Consider the following 16891-nt stretch of genomic DNA (forward strand, 5'->3'; position numbering starts at 1 on the left):
GAACCGAAGGTCACTCTGACAGAGCTCCAGCATTTCTCTGTGGAGAGAGAACCTTCCAGAAGAACAACCATCTCTGCAGCACTCCACCAATCAGACCTGTATGGGAGTGGCCGGACGGAAGCCACTCCTTCGTAAAAGGCACATGACAGCCCATCTGGAGTTTGCCAAAAGGGACCTGAAGGACCCTCAGACCATGAGAAACAAAATTCTCTGCTCTGATGAAACAAAGATTGAACTTTGTTGCCTAAATTTTTTTTTTCATTTTTGAGAAATTTCTAAAGATTTCAAACAAACTTCTTTCACGTTGTCATTATGGGGGATTATTTGTAGAATTTTGAGGAAAATACTGAATTGAATCCATTTTGGAATAAGGCTGTAACATAACAAAATGTGGAAAAAGTGAACCCCCGTGAATACTTTCCGGATGCACTGTATCTATACCTATGTCTCCAATGTTCCGGGGAGCCCACCCATTGTGTGACAATAGTGAATGAAAATTTGCCATTGTCACACGGATCCTCCTCCTGGCCAATCAGGAAGCGGGTCCGAGACCCGCTTCCTGATTGGCCGAAAGACAAACCCCATGCCATTGGCCGAGGAGGAGGCGGGAGGACTCGAGGAGACGCGGGGACTGAAGAGAAGCCGCCGCTACAGGTAAGTGCACTGGTCTCGGGGGGGGGGGTCTTGCCACGCTGTTCACTCTGCATTGAAAGGGGGCACGATGATCTCTGCATTGAATGGGGGGCACGCTGGTCTCTGCATTAAAAGGGGGCACGCTGGTCACTGTGCATTGAAAGGGGGCACGCTGGTCTCTGCATTGAAAGGGGGCACGCTGGTCACTGCATTGAAAGGGGGCACGCTGGTCACTGTGCATTGAAAGGGGGCACGATGATCTCTGCATTGAATGGGGGGCACGCTGGTCTCTGCATTAAAAGGGGGCACGCTGGTCACTGTGCATTGAAAGGGGGCACGCTGGTCTCTGCATTGAAAGGGGGCACGCTGGTCACTGCATTGAAAGGGGGCACGCTGGTCACTGTGCATTGAAAGGGGGCACGCTGGTCACTGTACATTGAAAGGGGGCACGCTGGTCACTGTGCATTGAAAGGGGGCACGCTGGTCACTGTGCATTGAAAGGGGGCACGCTGGTCACTCTGCATTGAAGGGGGCATGCTGGTCAGTCTGCATTGAAAGGGGGCAGGCTGGTCACTGTGCATTGAAAGGGGGCACGCTGGTCACTCTGCATTGAAGGGGGCATGCTGGTCACTCTGCATTGAAGGGGGCATGCTGGTCAGTCTGCATTGAAGGGGGCACGATGGTCACTCTGCATTGAAGGGGGCACACTATACCTTGATTACTGAAGGCCCCTTTCACACTTTTGTGACCTCAAAGTCACGCAATTTTTTACAGTGTTTTTTGCCGCAAAGCAATGCCTATTACAATTTTCTGTTTGCGCACCCCCCAAAAATTTTGAGCACCAGCCGCCACTGTACAGTACCTACCATCCCTGTTAGGAAGGGTTTGCGTTCTCCTTGCCCTGTTAGCCTGTGCATATTCTCTGGTGTTTCAGAAGTCTGGCTCTTTCAGTGAAACATTTCCCACACCATGAACGTCATTATGGACATGCGCCCGTGTGAGTTCTCTGGTGTCTAACAAGGCTTATTTTCTCCGTGAAACACTTCCCGCACTCTGAACATGGATAGGGACGTTCACCTGTGTGGTATCTCTGGTGTCTAAGAAGGCTCGCTTTTTGACTAAAACAATTCCCACACTCCGAACAGGAATAGGGGCGCTCCCCCGTGTGAATTCTCTGGTGCGTTTGAAGGTTTCCTCTAAAAGTGAAACATTTTCCACACTCTGAACACGAATAGGGACCCTCGCCAGTGTGACTTCGTTGATGTTTAAGAAGTTCTCCTTTCTCGAGGAAACATTTCCCGCACTCTGGACAAGAATAGGGATGTTCACCAGTGTGGCTTTTCTGATGCTTTAGAAGCTCTACTTTCTGCTTGAAACCTTTCCCGCACTCTGAACATGAATAGGGACGCTCACCCGTGTGAATCTTCTTGTGTCTAAGAAGGCTTCCTCTCTCAGTGAAACATTTCCCGCATTCTGAACATGGGAAAGGGCGCTCCCCTGTGTGATATCTCTGGTGTGTAAGAAGACTCGCTTTCTGAATGAAACATTTCCCGCACTCAAGGCAGGAAAAGGGCCGCTCACCCGTGTGAATTTTCTGGTGTGTAAGAAGGTTTTTTTTGAGAGTGAAACATTTTCCACACTCTGAACATGAGTGGGGACCCTCGCTAGTGTGACTTTTCTGATGCTTAAGAAAGTCTCCTTTCTGAATGTAACATTTCCCACACTCAGGGCATGAATAGGGATGCTCCCCATTGTGAATTTTCTTGTGTGTAACGAGGCTTCTTTTCCGAGTAAAACATTTCCCGCACTCTGGACACTTAAAAGGACGTTCTCCTGTGTGAATCCTCTGGTGTCGAAGGAGGTCTCCTTTTTCGGTGAAGCATTTTCCGCACTCTGAACAGGAGTAGGGGCGCTCACCTGTGTGGCTTCTTTGGTGTCTTATGAGCCTTGGTTTGTCGATGAAACTTTTTCCGCACTCTGAACATGAATAGGGACGCTCAGCCATGTGAACTCTCTGATGTCTAAGAAGGTTTCTGTTTTTAGTGAAAGATTTACCGCACACTGAACATGACAATGAACTCTCTCCTGTGTGAGCTCCTTCTTGGCTTAGGGAAGATTCCTTGGGGTTTGATGGATGTGTCTCTCGAATTACAGTATGTGATATATCAGAGGATTCCTGAGGATTAGAGGGATCCATTGATCTCCGTGTATTCTGAGTGACCTCTTCTCCTGGAAAGTGTTTCCCGATGTCATTCGATTTTTCATTATAACCCGGAGATAAAATCGAATGTCCCTCAGAGATATTCTGGATACAGCGACCACCTGTTGGAAAACAATCGTTAGATACATATGTGATCAGGAGACCATTGTTTTCGTGTTTAATAAACCAATTACTTTTAATGCACAATCTGCGCTTTCTTTAGGTCCTTCTCTTTGAATAATTAGGAGGCTCTTTTACTGTTTCTCTTAGCAACAGTTTTATGCTTGATTTTAAAAATGTATTTGCGAGTGCAAAGATTACCATTTAGGAATGGAGATGGACCTTTCATATGGTGTACAGTATCTCCTCCTCATTTGTTGGGGACATGACGTTATATTGATGACCTTTTATATGGTGTACAGTATCTCCTCCTCATTTGTTGGGAACATGACGTTATATTGAGGAATGGAGATGGACCTTTCATATGGTGTACAGTATCTCCTCCTCATTTGTTAGGAACATGACGTTATATTGAGGAATGGAGATGGACCTTTCATATGGTGTACAGTATCTCCTCCTCATTTGTTAGGAACATGACGTTATATTGAGGAATAGAGATGGACCTCTCATATGGTGTACAGTATCTCCTCCTCATTAGTTGGGAACATGACGTTATATTGAGCAATAGAGATGGACCTTTCATATGGTGTACAGTATCTCCTCCTCATTTGTTGGGAACATGACGTTATATTGAGGAATGGAGATGGACCTTTCATATGGTGTACAGTATCTCCTCCTCATTTGTTGGGAACATGACGTTATATTGAGGAATGGAGATGAACCTTTCATATGGTGTACAGTATCTCCTCCTCATTTGTTAGGAACATGACGTTATATTGAGGAATGGAGATGAACCTTTCATATGGTGTACAGTATCTCCTCCTCATTTGTTAGGAACATGACGTTATATTGAGGAATGGAGATGAACCTTTCATATGGTGTACAGTATCTCCTCCTCATTTGTTGGGAACATGACGTCATATTGAGGAATGGAGATGGACCTTTCATATGGTGTACAGTATCTCCTCCTCATTTGTTGGGAGCATGACGTTATATTGAGGAATGGAGATGGACCTTTCATATGGTGTACAGTATCTCCTCCTCATTTGTTGGGAACATGACGTTATATTGAGGAATGGAGATGGACCTTTCATATGGTGTACAGTATCTCCTCCTCATTTGTTGGGAACATGACGTTATATTGAGGAATGGAGCACACTATATTGGGAACTTTAGAAAGCGGGGTAGGTATATCGATGACACATTTGCTATCAACTGTCAAGAACCACATACACTTTAGGAACAGAAGGAAAAACGGTTTCACCATTGTAAATAAGAATGATTTGCTGTAACAGCTGCAAAAATCAACAATATTCTTCCCACAGGAACCTGATTCTGACTGGAAGTGATTCTGATAATTGTAGGATAGTTAATTTTATTTTTTGGTGGAGGATGCGGGCATGGATCCCGCTAGGATAGTTCATTTTAGAATACTGATCTGGGGAGTTATCTGAATGCTTTCTTGGATTTTTTAACCTGAAGAAAATTAAGCGACAAACTTTAACTGGCTTTTCTGCCCTCCGCTGGATCAGCTTCCACTTTGGATTTTTCTTTTTTGGTAAATTCAGGAGACGTGTGGTATATTTCAATCCATGTAGATACATGCTTTATACTCATAGATGTCAAATAAAAATGCAAACTGTTTTTGCATTTAATGTTTATTACTTACTTGTGTCCATATATAAAGAAGATTCCTCCTGTTTACTTTTCAGAATCATCTCCCCCTCCTCCATAGACTGCTGATCTCCACTAACCAACTTCTCTTCTTCTTCCTCTTTAACTTCAGTTTTAACGTTTTTCAGATCTTCACCCTAAACCCCAAAGATGATAAAACATTTATAAAAAGGAACAAGAGATTACACAGAAGGATGATCTTTTTAGCTTAGGTCTTCATGCTCAATCCAATCTACCTGATGATGGTGGGGGATGGTGTGATCTTCCTGTGTGGAATCCCGGGAATACAGAGGACGGGGACATCTCTCTGGTGGGTTCCCATTACTGGATCCATCTGTAGGAAACACACACACTGACTGAATACATTGTTTCTATGTGTTTATCAGATGATGGGGGATCTAGGTGGATCCTCCGTACTGCTCTCTCCTTTACAATAAAGTCTCCTCTTACCCGGTGATGTGAGGGGCGGCTGATTCTCCATCATGACGTCCTTGTAGAGATCCTTGTGTCCTTCTAAATACTCCCACTCCTCCATGGAGAAATAGACAGTGACATCCTGACACCTTATAGGAACCTGACACACACAATGATACAGTCACCATCCAGACACATCAGTTGTCTGTTACTGGATAATGTCCCAGAATTCCCGGCACCGCTCACCTCTCCTGTCAGCAAATCAATGATCTTGCTAGTAACTTCTAGAATCTTCTTTTCTTTTGTCAGGCAGTGAGGTGGAGGCACTGTGATGGATGAAGCCCGATGAAGACATCTGTTGGGTGTCAATGGATCGCCAGACATTTTCTTCACTATTTTACAATCCTAAGTAAATGGAGTAAATAATCAATAAATACTTCCCAGAATCCTCCTCACCTCTCCGGTCAGGTCTGTGTTTTAATAATAGAGTGATGTCATGTGACCTCCCAGAGTCCTCCTCACCTCTCCAGTCAGCAGGTAGATGATCTCCAGGGTGAGGTCTAATATTCTCTCAGTCACTTGGCTTTGGTCTTTCTCCATCCTCACTGATTTGGCCATGTGACCTAAAAAGGAGACTCCTCTCTGTCAACAAGTAATAAACTTATGATTATTTCCACTATACTGGGATGAAAAATGTCTCCTCGGTGTTCCTCTATAGTTCCCATAAGTCTCTCTGGGACAATCAGAAAAAAGTACCAGAGATTACCTTCTAAGGGCAAGTTAACCCAAAGCTTTTGTTAGGTTTGGATAGAAGGATTTGACCAGACATTCCAAACTGATGTTTCAGGGTCCACATGAAGGCCTCTGACTTATACCTCTTCGCCCTCAGTGGTTTACAAATTTTAAAAAATGCACTTCCAACTATTCACACAGTCAGTTACATGTGTCTGCTGGATTCCTATGCCAAGAATCAGTGGATTAACAGCAATGGCTGCTGTTTGCATTAACCCGTACACAGAGTGGTTCGCTGCGGTTAGAGATAGTTGTACGAGCCTGGACGCAGTCAGCTGGATGTTTCTAGACTATAAACCAGAGGCTCTAGATGGACAGTTGGATAAATGGTTCTATATTTAGGATGTATCCGGTCTATAAACCAAAGGCTCTGGATGGATAGTTGGATAAATGGTTCTATATTTAGGATGTATCCGATCTATAAACCAGAGGCTTTGAATTGACAGTTGGATAAATGGTTCTATATTTAGGATCTGGGCATTTAGTACAAAATACCAAGTAGCGGATGTTGGAGACAAAATACGTCACAGTGCCTATGGAGGAAGAGGTCGGATATTTTGGGCGGGTTGATGGGTGTAAATATAAAATATCATATTACCTCTTTTGTGTAGTCCAGTGGCGGCTCCTCCCTACTTCCTTTCCTTCCCAGCTGGAACTTCCTGTCTTTTCCTTATAACTTCCCGTCTCTATCTGACATCACTTCCTGCCACAGCGGGTTACGCAAGCACGTAAAGTAATATCGCCATCTTGTGGTGATTGTAGTAATTGCTTTTCCTAATTCCTAAGTAATGTATTATTTTGCCCCCGGTTTTGTAGCTAATTTTTCGAATCTATTCCATGCATTACATTACGTGCATTACTAACACCACTTTTACTAAAACCTAGAGCTGCACGGTTCTGGATAAAATGAGAATCACAATTTTTCTGCTTAGAATAAAGCTCATGGTTCTCTCACCATTCCGAAGAACTTTTCTACGTTAAAGATTTACAACCCCGGGACATTGGTTATCCAACAAGATGGCAATAAAATAAGACTTAATACTCTTTGCTTCAATCAAATTTAAAGAAACGTAATGAAAAATAATGTAATGTGTAAAGGATAAAAGTTAGATTAGGGTCTGTTTTTTTTTTAGTAGTCGCCGATACCCATTACCGATACCTACGCAACTTTCCTCCACCACCCACACTACATTCTCCGACAGCTCTCCTCCTCCATCCACACTACATTCTCCGACAGCTCTCCTTCACTATCCACACTACATTCTCCGACAGCTCTCCTTCACCATCCACACTACATTCTCCGACAGCTCTCCTTCACCATCCACACTACATTCTCCGACAGCTCTCCTCCCACCATCCACACTACATTCTCAGACAGCTCTCCCCCACCATCCACACTACATTCTCCGACAGCTCTACTCCCACCATCTACACTACATTCTCCGACATCTCTCCCCCACCATCCACACTACATTCTCCGACAGCTTTCCTTCACCATCCACACTACATTCTCCGACAGCTCTCCTTCACCATCCACACTACATTCTCCGACAGCTCTCCTCCCACCATCCACACTACATTCTCCGACAGCTCTCCTCGACCATCCACACTACATTCTCCGACAGCTCTCCCCACCATCCACACTACATTCTCCCACAGCTCTCCTCCACCATCCACACTACATTCTCCGACAGCTCTCCTCCACCATCCACACTACATTCTCCGACAGCTCTCCTCCACCATCCACACTACATTCTCCGACAGCTCTCCTCCACCATCCACACTACATTCTCCGACAGCTCTCCTCCTCCATCCACACTACATTCTCCGACAGCTCTCCCCCACCATCCACACTACATTCTCCGACAGCTCTCCTCCCACTGTCCGCACTACATTCTCCGACAGCTCTCCTCCACCATCCACACTACATTCTCCGACAGCTCTCCTCCCACCATCAACACTACATTCTCCGACAGCTCTCCTCCCACTATCCACACTACATTCTCTGACAGCTCTCCTTCACCATCCACACTACATTCTCCGACAGCTCTCCTCCACCATACACACTACATTCTCCGACAGCTCTCCTCCCACCATCCACACTACATTCTCCGACAGCTCTCCTCCACCATCCACACTACATTCTCCGACAGCTCTCCTCCACCATCCACACTACATTCTCCGACAGCTCTCCTCCACCATCCACACTACATTCTCCGACAGCTCTCCCCCACCATCCACACTACATTCTCCGACAGCTCTCCTCCCACTGTCCGCACTACATTCTCCGACAGCTCTCCTCCACCATCCACACTACATTCTCCGACAGCTCTCCTCCCACCATCCACACTACATTCTCCGACAGCTCTCCTCCACCATCCACACTACATTCTCCGACAGCTCTCCTCCACCATACACACTACATTCTCCGACAGCTCTCCTCCCACCATCCACACTACATTCTCCGACAGCTCTCCCCCACCATCCACACTACATTCTCCGACAGCTCTCCTCCACCATACACACTACATTCTCCGACAGCTCTCCTTCACCATCCACACTACATTCTCCGACAGCTCTCCTCCACCATCCACACTACATTCTCCGACAGCTCCCCCCACCATCCACACTACATTCTCCGACAGCTCTCCTCCACCATCCACACTACATTCTCCGACAGCTCTCCTCCACCATCCACACTACATTCTCCGACAGCTCTCCTCCACCATCCACACTACATTCTCCGACAGCTCTCCTCCACCATCCACACTACATTCTCCGACAGCTCTCCTCCACCATCCACACTACATTCTCCGACAGCTCTCCCCCACCATCCACACTACATTCTCCGACAGCTCTCCTCCCACTGTCCGCACTACATTCTCCGACAGCTCTCCTCCACCATCCACACTACATTCTCCGACAGCTCTCCTCCCACCATCCACACTTCATTCTCCGACAGCTCTCCTCCCACCATCCACACTACATTCTCCGACAGCTCTCCCCCACCATCCACACAACATTCTCCGACAGCTCTCCACTATTCACACTACATTCTCTGACAGCTCTCCTCCACCATCCACACTACATTCTCTGACAGCTCTAGCCCTCATCCCATTAAGTAAGGAAAAATTATGTATGGAAGCAGAAATAGATTCACTAAAGTTCATAAAGTTTGGGACCTATGGGGTGAACCTGCAGTTACTCTGAATTCAAGATAGAGCACCCTGGTCTAACTAGTGTGACACCTAAAGCATAACCAATTAACAAATATGTTTTAATAACCCACTCAAGACTGTCAAAAAGTTTTACATATTTTTATTGTGCGGACTAATGTTACATGACTTGGAATAGACAAGATTCATATACATTTGTACGACTACTGTATTTGAGTTCAGTATACAGATTAAAAAATACAAAAGTTATATTGGCATAAAATCTATGTCTGTTAACCGACTGTGAGCAGAATATATCAGAATTATCATTTGGGACCGTTCCTCATGTTTTAGAATACATCTGCCAAGGCAGCTTGAAACAAAAGGACAGGTTACCCAACTACATACTACATCACTAGAGAAAGGCTGAAAGCTCAAAATCAATATTTGCAGAAATAGATATTCAAAAAATTTGCTCTCAAGTCCAATATTTCCGAGGTTTAGAAGGCCAGTCTATCCAAAAATGATATTCAGAATTAGGTAAATGCTGGAGAGTTAAATCACCTAATCGTTATCTTATAACTCAAAGGTGGTGATAAGTCTGGGTTTGAGGTTCAGGGTCTTCACACCTGCCATGGCCAACACCAGGGGTTCTCAATCTTCCTCATGGATATTTTTTAGTTTATGTAGCACCCTACAAGGTAGGTGCTAGGTAAAGCATAGTGGGCCTTGGCTGCCTAACAGCATGGCCATGATTTTCAGTTGGGCTGTCATGTCTCCCAGGTGTGGCTGTTGAGACTGGGGAGTCTCCCCACTGTGCTCCATGAGAGGGTTCTCATTGGGCAGTGGAGGAAACCCAGCCAATGGCAAATTCAGGCCGGAATCTACCCCAGAAAGGCAGATTCTGCCGCACAGGATTCTGGGAGTAGGTATAAGTTTGAGGGGAGCACAGGACGCAGCATCTTTGGCGGGAAGCAGAGTCCAAGGAGGGAGAGTATGGCTGTCTCTCCTCCTGTCAGAGGAATCGGGTGTCCCAGGCAGCTTGCCTGAGGTGACAGAGGGCTGAGCTGAGCTGCAGAGAGGATCCGTTGTGCCGAGGACCAGCAGAGCTGAGAGGGGTCCAGTTTCAGGAAAGCATTCCCAGTTCGTGAAACTGCCCCTGGGGGTCTGCCTAGTGAGAGGGGACCACTCCGGTGAAGGTCCAAGGGATCCAGGAGCTAGCTAGTCGGTGCAGGAGCAAGTGTAAAGGGGGTGCCTAGTGAGAGGACCCTGCAGTGTAGAGAGGGGTACCTAGTGAGAGGACTCTGAAGTGTACAACGCCATTAATTGAAATCCTGCAGTGTCCACAAGGTCCTTCTCCTCAAGAAGGCACATGTACAGTCATGCCAATAAAAAATAACCATTAATCGCACTCGGTCTGGAGCTCCATGCAAGATTTTTCCTCATGAGGTAAGGATAATCATGAGAAAAGTGAGGGATCAACCCAGAACTACACGGGAGGAGCTTGTGGTAACACAATACACCGCCATGGATTGAAATCCTGCAGCGCAAGCAAGGTCCCCCTCCTCAAAAAGGCAGATGTACAGGAACATCTGAAGTTTGCCAATGAGCATCTAAAGCACAAGTGTCAAACCCAAGGCCCGGGGGCTGGATCCCGCCCGCGAGGCCATTTCATGTGGCCCTCGCACCTCTCCTGCAGCTGCGGCACACCCACCATCTCCGCCCTCACCATGTCTCAGCAGTTGGCAACAGAGAGTTGGACAGAACTCCTCCTACAGATCCTGTGCCTCTCTGTGCCGCAGCAGCACCCCTCTCTGCCTCCCCTGGTCTCAGCGTTCAGCAGACTCTGGTAGCTTACTCCAGCCCTCCTCTGGTCCTCCTTCAGACCCTGCACTTTATTTCCAGCTCAACCCCCAGCTTCTTCCTGGAAGCAGTACAAGGGGGGAGCATTGTAATGTAAGGGAGGGTGGGGGACTTCTAATTGCTGATGGTGGGGTGCTCTGGACATCTAGTCTTACAGATTCAACCGGCCCTTTGAGGGCAACCATAATGCAGATGCAGCCAACGATGAAATTGAGCTTGACACCCCTGATCTAAAGGATTCAGAGAAGGATTGGGAAAAAGTGCTGTGGTCAGATGAGACCAAAATTGAACTCGACTCGCTGTATTTGGAGGAAGAAAAATTCTGAATATGACCCTAAGAACACCATCCCTACAGTCAAGCACGGAGGTGGAAACATTATGCTTTGGGGCTGTTTCTTCTCTAAAGGTAAAGGCCGACTTTGTCGCATTGAGGGGCCAATGGATTGGGCCATTTATTGTAAAATCTTGGAGGAGAACACTGAAGATGGGTCATGGATGGGTCTTCCAGCATGACAATGACCCGAAACATACCACCAAGGTAACAAAGGATTGACTCAAGAAGCACTGTAACCACTTAAGCCCCAGGCCTGTTTTTCACACTCGGTGTTTAGAAGTTAAAATCATTTTTTTTTGCTAGAAAACTACTTAAAACCCCCAAACATTATATTTTTTTTTTTCAGAGACCCTAGAGAATAAAATGGAGATTATTTCAATATTTTTTATCAGACCGTATTTGCACAGTGGTCTTCCAAACGCAATTTTTTTGGGAAAAAAAATCACTTTTTTTAATTAAAAAAAAAGAAACCAGTAAAGTTAGCCCAATTTTTTCCATAATTTGAAAGACAATGTTACGCCGAGTAAATAGATACCCAACATGTCATTCTTCAAAATTTCGCATGCTCACGGAATGGCGACAAACTTTGGTACTTGGGGGCCCAAATTATTGCTCTCGCTTCAACGATCGCGGCGATACCTCACATGTGTGGTTCGAACACCGTTTACATATGTGGGCGGGGTTTCCGTATGCGTTCGCTTCTGCGCGCGAGTGAACGGGGATAGGGCGCTTTAATTTTTTTACTATTTATTTTATTTATTATTTTTACACCTTTTTTAAAAAAACAAAAATGTATCATTTGCATTCCTATTACAAGGAATGTAAACATTCCTTGTAATAGAAATAGGCACGACAGGACCTCTTTATTGTGAGATCTGGGGTCAAAAGGTCCTCAGATCTCACAAGTACACTAAAAGATGAAAAAATAAATAAATAAATAATAAAATGAAAAAAAAAACAACAAAAGGGACCTTTAAACCGGTTGCTAGGCAACGACGTTTGCCGTCGTTCCGGTCCTCCAAGACCATAGAGTCGAGTGAGGGCAAGCGTGCCCTCACTCGACATCCTGTGAGGATCCAGGATCGGATCGTTTTCCCCGCTGCTGGCGGGTCCGGTAAGCGGGGAAAAGTATCGGGACGCGGCGGGAGGCACCTCTTCCACCGCCCTGGAAGGGTGATCCCGTGGGCGAATCCTCCGCTGGGACCACCCTTATCGGAAAGCCGACCCGCCTTTTAAAAAAATACCAGGGTTATGGCAGCTATCTGCTGCCATAACACTGGTATTTAGGTTAAAACTGCAGACGTAAATAGTCGTTGGGCGGTCGTTAACCGCTTGCCGACTGCTCACAGTATATTTACTTCGGCAGTCAGCCCCTCACAGGCAGAGTGACGTAGGTCTACGTCGCTAGCCTGTGAGGCTCTGGGGAGCGAGCGTGCGCCCGCTCCCGCGCGGTCACGGACCCCCCCCGCGCGTGTGACCGGCGGACCCGATGTCCGCTGGTCACTCGGCGATCGTCGGGGGAGAGGGAGAAAGTCAGGCGGCTTGAGTAAACAAGCCGCCTGTCATTCTCCCCGGTGTAGAAACACTGATCACACGGTTCTACAATGTAGGACCGTTGATCAGTGTTCCTACAGCTCAAGCCACAGCCAATCACAGTAAGAATCACGCCCCTAGGGACACATACAGCCCCTCCCTCTCAAATAAAGTTAACCCCTTCACTACCAGTGTATTTTTACAGTAACAGTGCATATGTATAGCACTGATTACTGTAGAAATGTCACTGGTAACCCCAAAAGTGTCAAAAATGTCAGTCAAGGGTCCGATCTGTCCGCCGCAATGTCGCAGTCCCGCAAAAAAAAAATCGCAGATCGCCGCCATTACGCGTTAAAAAAAAAAACAACAAAAATCTTTCCCTTTGTTTGTAAACGCGATAACTTTTGCGCAAACCAATAAAAATACGCTTTTTGCGATTTTTTTTTTACCAAACATATGTAGCATAAAACAAATTGGCCGAAAATGTTAAAAAATTTTGATTTTTACATTTTTTTTTTGGGGAATTTCATATAAAAAAATGTGAAAAATATTGCTATTTTTGCAAAATTGACGCTCTTTTTTTGTTTATAGCGCATGATCAAAAAAAAAAAAATAAAAAAATCGCACAGGTGATCAAATACCACCAAAAGAAAGCTCTGTTTGTGGGAAAAAAAGGACGTGAAATTTGTTTAGGTACAGCGTCGCACGACCGCGCAATTGTCCGTTAAAGTCACGCAGTGCCGAATCGCAAAATACCCCCTGGTCGTTTAGCAGCCAAATCCTGCGGGTCTTAAGTGGTTAAGATCATGGAGTGGCCTAGTCAGTCTCCAGACCTTAATCCTATAGAAAATGTATGGAGGGAGCTGAAACTTCGAGTTGCCAAGAGACAACCAAGAAACCTTAAGGATTTAGAGAAGATCTGTAAAGAAGAGTGGACCAAAATCCCTCCTGAGATGTGAGCAAACCTGGTCACCAACTACAAGAAACGTCTGTGCCAACAAGGGTTTCTCCACCAACTACTAAGTCATGTTTTGCTTGGGGATCAAATACTTAATTGATATATGTCTGTGTTTGAGCTTTGGGGTGCACACCCTAATGCAATAGACTGGGCACACCTATGGGTGGAAGGTCGTATGCCAATTAGGAAACCTTTTTTTCTATAGTCGAAGAGTTTGACCAGTTAAACGCCTCCATTCATTTATCAATAGTATCAAGAATCATGTGTTTTCTCATGTCTTGCTAGATTTCCTTTATGTATAAAAGACCTCCCGCACTTTGAACACGAGAGAGCGCCCTCCCGAGTGTGACTCCTCTGGTGTTTATGGAGGCTGCTTTTATGGGGAAAACATTTCCCGCACTCTGAACAAATACAAGGGCCCGCCTGAGCGTGAGTCTTCTGGTGTTTCAGCAGGCTGCACTTTTGGGAAAAACTTTTCCCGCACTCCGAACACGAGTAAGGGCGCTCGCCCGTGTGAATTCTCTGGTGCGTAAGAAGGCTGCTTATCTGGGAAAAGGCTTTCCCGCACTCTAAACAGGAATAGGGGCGCTCCCCCGTGTGACTTCTTAGATGTTTATCAAGATCCGTTTTCTGGGTGAAACACTTTTCACATTCTGGGCAGGGAAAAAGACGCTCGCCTGTGTGAAATCTCTGGTGCGTAATGAGCTTTCCTTTTACATAAAAAGATTTCCCGCACTCTGAACACGAAAAGGGGCGCTCACCCGTGTGAATTCTCTGGTGTAACAGGAGGTTTGTTCTAAATATGAAGCATTTACCGCACTCTAGGCAGGAAAAGGGACGGTCAGATGTGTGAACTCTCTGGTGTCTAAGAAGGTTTACTTTTTGAGGAAATCCTTTCCCGCACTCGGAACACGAATAAGGAGCTTCGTCTGTGTGGATTTTCTGGTGTGTAAGAAGGTCTGCTTTCCGAGTGAAACGTTTCCCGCACTCAGAACATGGGAAAGTCTTGTGGATTATCTGGTGTTCCGAAAGTGCTCTTTTGTCAGTGAAACTCTTCCCGCACTCTGAACATAAAATACTGCGCTCACCCGTGTGTATTTTCTGGTGCCTAAGAAGGCTTCCCTTCTGAGTAAAACTTTTTTCGCACTCTGAACATGAGAAACGTTTCTGATGTCTATTTTGGTCAACGGAATTTAATTTTTGAGATGACTGCGCAGTACTAAGATTTCGCCTTGAGGTATTCGGAGGATGGTTTCCACCTGGAAAGCAATTTTTTATAATAAACGTTAGAAGTATTTATCACGTTTAGCAAAAGTCAGGTTTGTTGGTCTAACAGTCTACAGTTTAGAGAGTTGATGAACATAACGTTATATTAAGGAATGGAGATGGGCCTTTCATATGGTGTACAGTATCTCCTCCTCATTTGTTGGGAACATGACGTTATATTGAGGAATGGAGATGGACCTTTCATATGGTGTACAGTATCTCCTCCTCATGTGTTGGGAACATGACGTTATATTGAGGAATGGAGATGGACCTTTCATATGGTGTACAGTATCTCCTCCTCATTTGTTAGGAACATGACGTTATATTGAGGAATGGAGATGGACCTTTCATATGATGTACAGTATCTCCTCCTCATTTGTTAGGAACATGACGTTATATTGAGGAATGGAGATGGACCTTTCATATGGTGTACAGTATCTCCTCCTCATTTTTTTGGGAACATGACGTTATATTGAGGAATGGAGATGGACCTTTCATATGGTGAACAGTATCTCCTACAAAGGGCCTACTCCATTTTGGGAAATTTTGGTTAGACTATATACACCTTTCTAAAAGGTAATAGAACATTTGAACAGATTTTTGTTTAATTTTGCATATAATGTTTTTACCTACCTTTGCTGATATCTAAAGACGATTCTCCCTGTTTGAATGTCCCCACTATTCCAGCCCCTTCCTCAGACTGCTGATCACCCAGCACGTATGTCTCTTCTTCTTCTTCCTCTTCCCCTTTAACCACAACTTTTATACCTATCTGTTCTTCACCCTGAACCCCAAAAATGATGGGACAAAAACAACCATAAATGTATGCACTGATAACAACAGACCACACAGAAGAAATAACGAATCTCATATATCCTATTCGAGTTTTGAACTCTTCATTTCATCTACCTGATGATGGTGGGGGATGGTGTGATCTTCCTGTGTGGAATCCTGGAAATACAGAGGACGGGGACTTCTCTGTGGTGGCTCCACCAATTGATCCTTATGTCCTTCTGAATGATTCTCTATCAAGCCATACTCCACATCCTCCTCTTCTAACTCTTCCTTAACGACAATATTATAATCCCCAAGGTTCCCGTCCTGAATATATAACGAGACATTTATTGTAACAAACAAGCTTGTGTATAAATGATAACTTCCAGTTATTTTTACTCATCTACCTGATCATGGTGAGGGATGGCTTGACCTTCCTGTGTCAAATTCCGGGAATTCCGAGGATGGGGAACTCTTTTTGTTGAGTTCCTTTTACTGGATCCATCTGTAGGAAACACACACACTGACTGAATACATTGTTTCTATGTGTTTATCAGATGATGGGGGATCTAGGTGGATCCTCCGTACTGCTCTCTCCTTTACAATAAAGTCTCCTCTTACCCGGTGATGTGAGGGGCGGCTGATTCTCCATCATGACGTCCTTGTAGAGATCCTTGTGTCCTTCTGAAATCTCCTCCTTCACACCAATCTCATTTTCCTCCCGTTTTATTTCTCCTACTCGGGATTCCACTCTAAATATTCAACAAATTTAACTAAATCCTTAACCAGGTGACAGATTGTTAATGTGAAAACATAGACAGATAAATGGTTCTATATTTAGGATGTATCTGGTCTATAAACCAGAGGCTCTGGATTAACAGTTGGATAAATGGTTCTATATTTACGATGTATCGGGACTATAAATCAGGAGCTCTAAATGGACAGTTGGATAAATGGTTCTATATTTAGGATGTATCTGGTCTATAAACACGAGGTTCTGGGAGGACAGTTGGATAAATGGCTCTATATTTAGGATGTATCTGGTCTATAAACCAGAGGCTCTGGATGGACAGTTGGATAAATGGTTCTATATTTAGGATGTATCCGGTCTATAAACCAGAGGCTCTGGATGGACAGTTGGATAAATGGTTCTATATTTAGGATGTATCTGCTCT

General features: G+C 45.1%; 2 protein-coding genes across 2 annotated transcripts; both read right to left on the reverse strand.

Annotated features, from left to right (window-relative positions):
* Nucleotides 1-1498: 1498 nt before the first annotated feature.
* Nucleotides 1499-6483, reverse strand: LOC309564422 (uncharacterized protein). The gene is made up of 7 exons (XM_082269052.1): nucleotides 6432-6483; nucleotides 5564-5683; nucleotides 5288-5446; nucleotides 5078-5201; nucleotides 4864-4961; nucleotides 4170-4248; nucleotides 1499-2955 (listed from the first exon to the last, which is right to left on the reverse strand). The coding sequence occupies exons 2-7, from the start codon at nucleotides 5657-5659 to the stop codon at nucleotides 1613-1615; spliced, it is 1899 nt and encodes a 632-aa protein (XP_082125178.1). The 5' UTR covers nucleotides 5660-5683; nucleotides 6432-6483; the 3' UTR covers nucleotides 1499-1612.
* A 7396-nt stretch (nucleotides 6484-13879) lies between these two features.
* Nucleotides 13880-16444, reverse strand: LOC309562724 (uncharacterized protein). Its single transcript, XM_082267011.1, has 5 exons — nucleotides 16338-16444; nucleotides 16124-16221; nucleotides 15852-16043; nucleotides 15576-15726; nucleotides 13880-14935 (listed from the first exon to the last, which is right to left on the reverse strand). The coding sequence occupies exons 1-5, from the start codon at nucleotides 16369-16371 to the stop codon at nucleotides 13929-13931; spliced, it is 1482 nt and encodes a 493-aa protein (XP_082123137.1). The 5' UTR covers nucleotides 16372-16444; the 3' UTR covers nucleotides 13880-13928.
* Between the last annotated feature and the right edge of the window lie 447 nt (nucleotides 16445-16891).

The sequence above is a fragment of the Pelophylax lessonae genome (assembly GCF_965119305.1).
Source record: "Pelophylax lessonae genome assembly, chromosome: 9".
Lineage (NCBI taxonomy): Eukaryota > Metazoa > Chordata > Amphibia > Anura > Ranidae > Pelophylax > Pelophylax lessonae.

What these genes read in the sequence shown, in the direction of transcription:
- LOC309564422 (XM_082269052.1), bottom strand. Translation starts at nt 5,659, where the DNA reads ATGGCCAAATCAGTGAGGATGGAGAAAGACCAAAGCCAAGTGACTGAG. An exon ending in TCTACCTGCTGACTGGAGAG is followed by an intron (nt 5,447 to 5,563) that starts GTGAGGAGGACT and finishes CCATTTACTTAG; the next exon opens with GATTGTAAAATAGTGAAGAA. An exon ending in AGTGTATGTGGTTCTTGACA is followed by an intron (nt 2,956 to 4,169) that starts GTTGATAGCAAA and finishes GTTTTCCAACAG; the next exon opens with GTGGTCGCTGTATCCAGAAT.
- LOC309562724 (XM_082267011.1), bottom strand. Translation starts at nt 16,371, where the DNA reads ATGATGGAGAATCAGCCGCCCCTCACATCACCGG. An exon ending in CCATCCCCCACCATCATCAG is followed by an intron (nt 15,727 to 15,851) that starts GTAGATGAAATG and finishes TTTGGGGTTCAG; the next exon opens with GGTGAAGAACAGATAGGTAT. An exon ending in GTCTTTAGATATCAGCAAAG is followed by an intron (nt 14,936 to 15,575) that starts GTAGGTAAAAAC and finishes ATTGCTTTCCAG; the next exon opens with GTGGAAACCATCCTCCGAAT.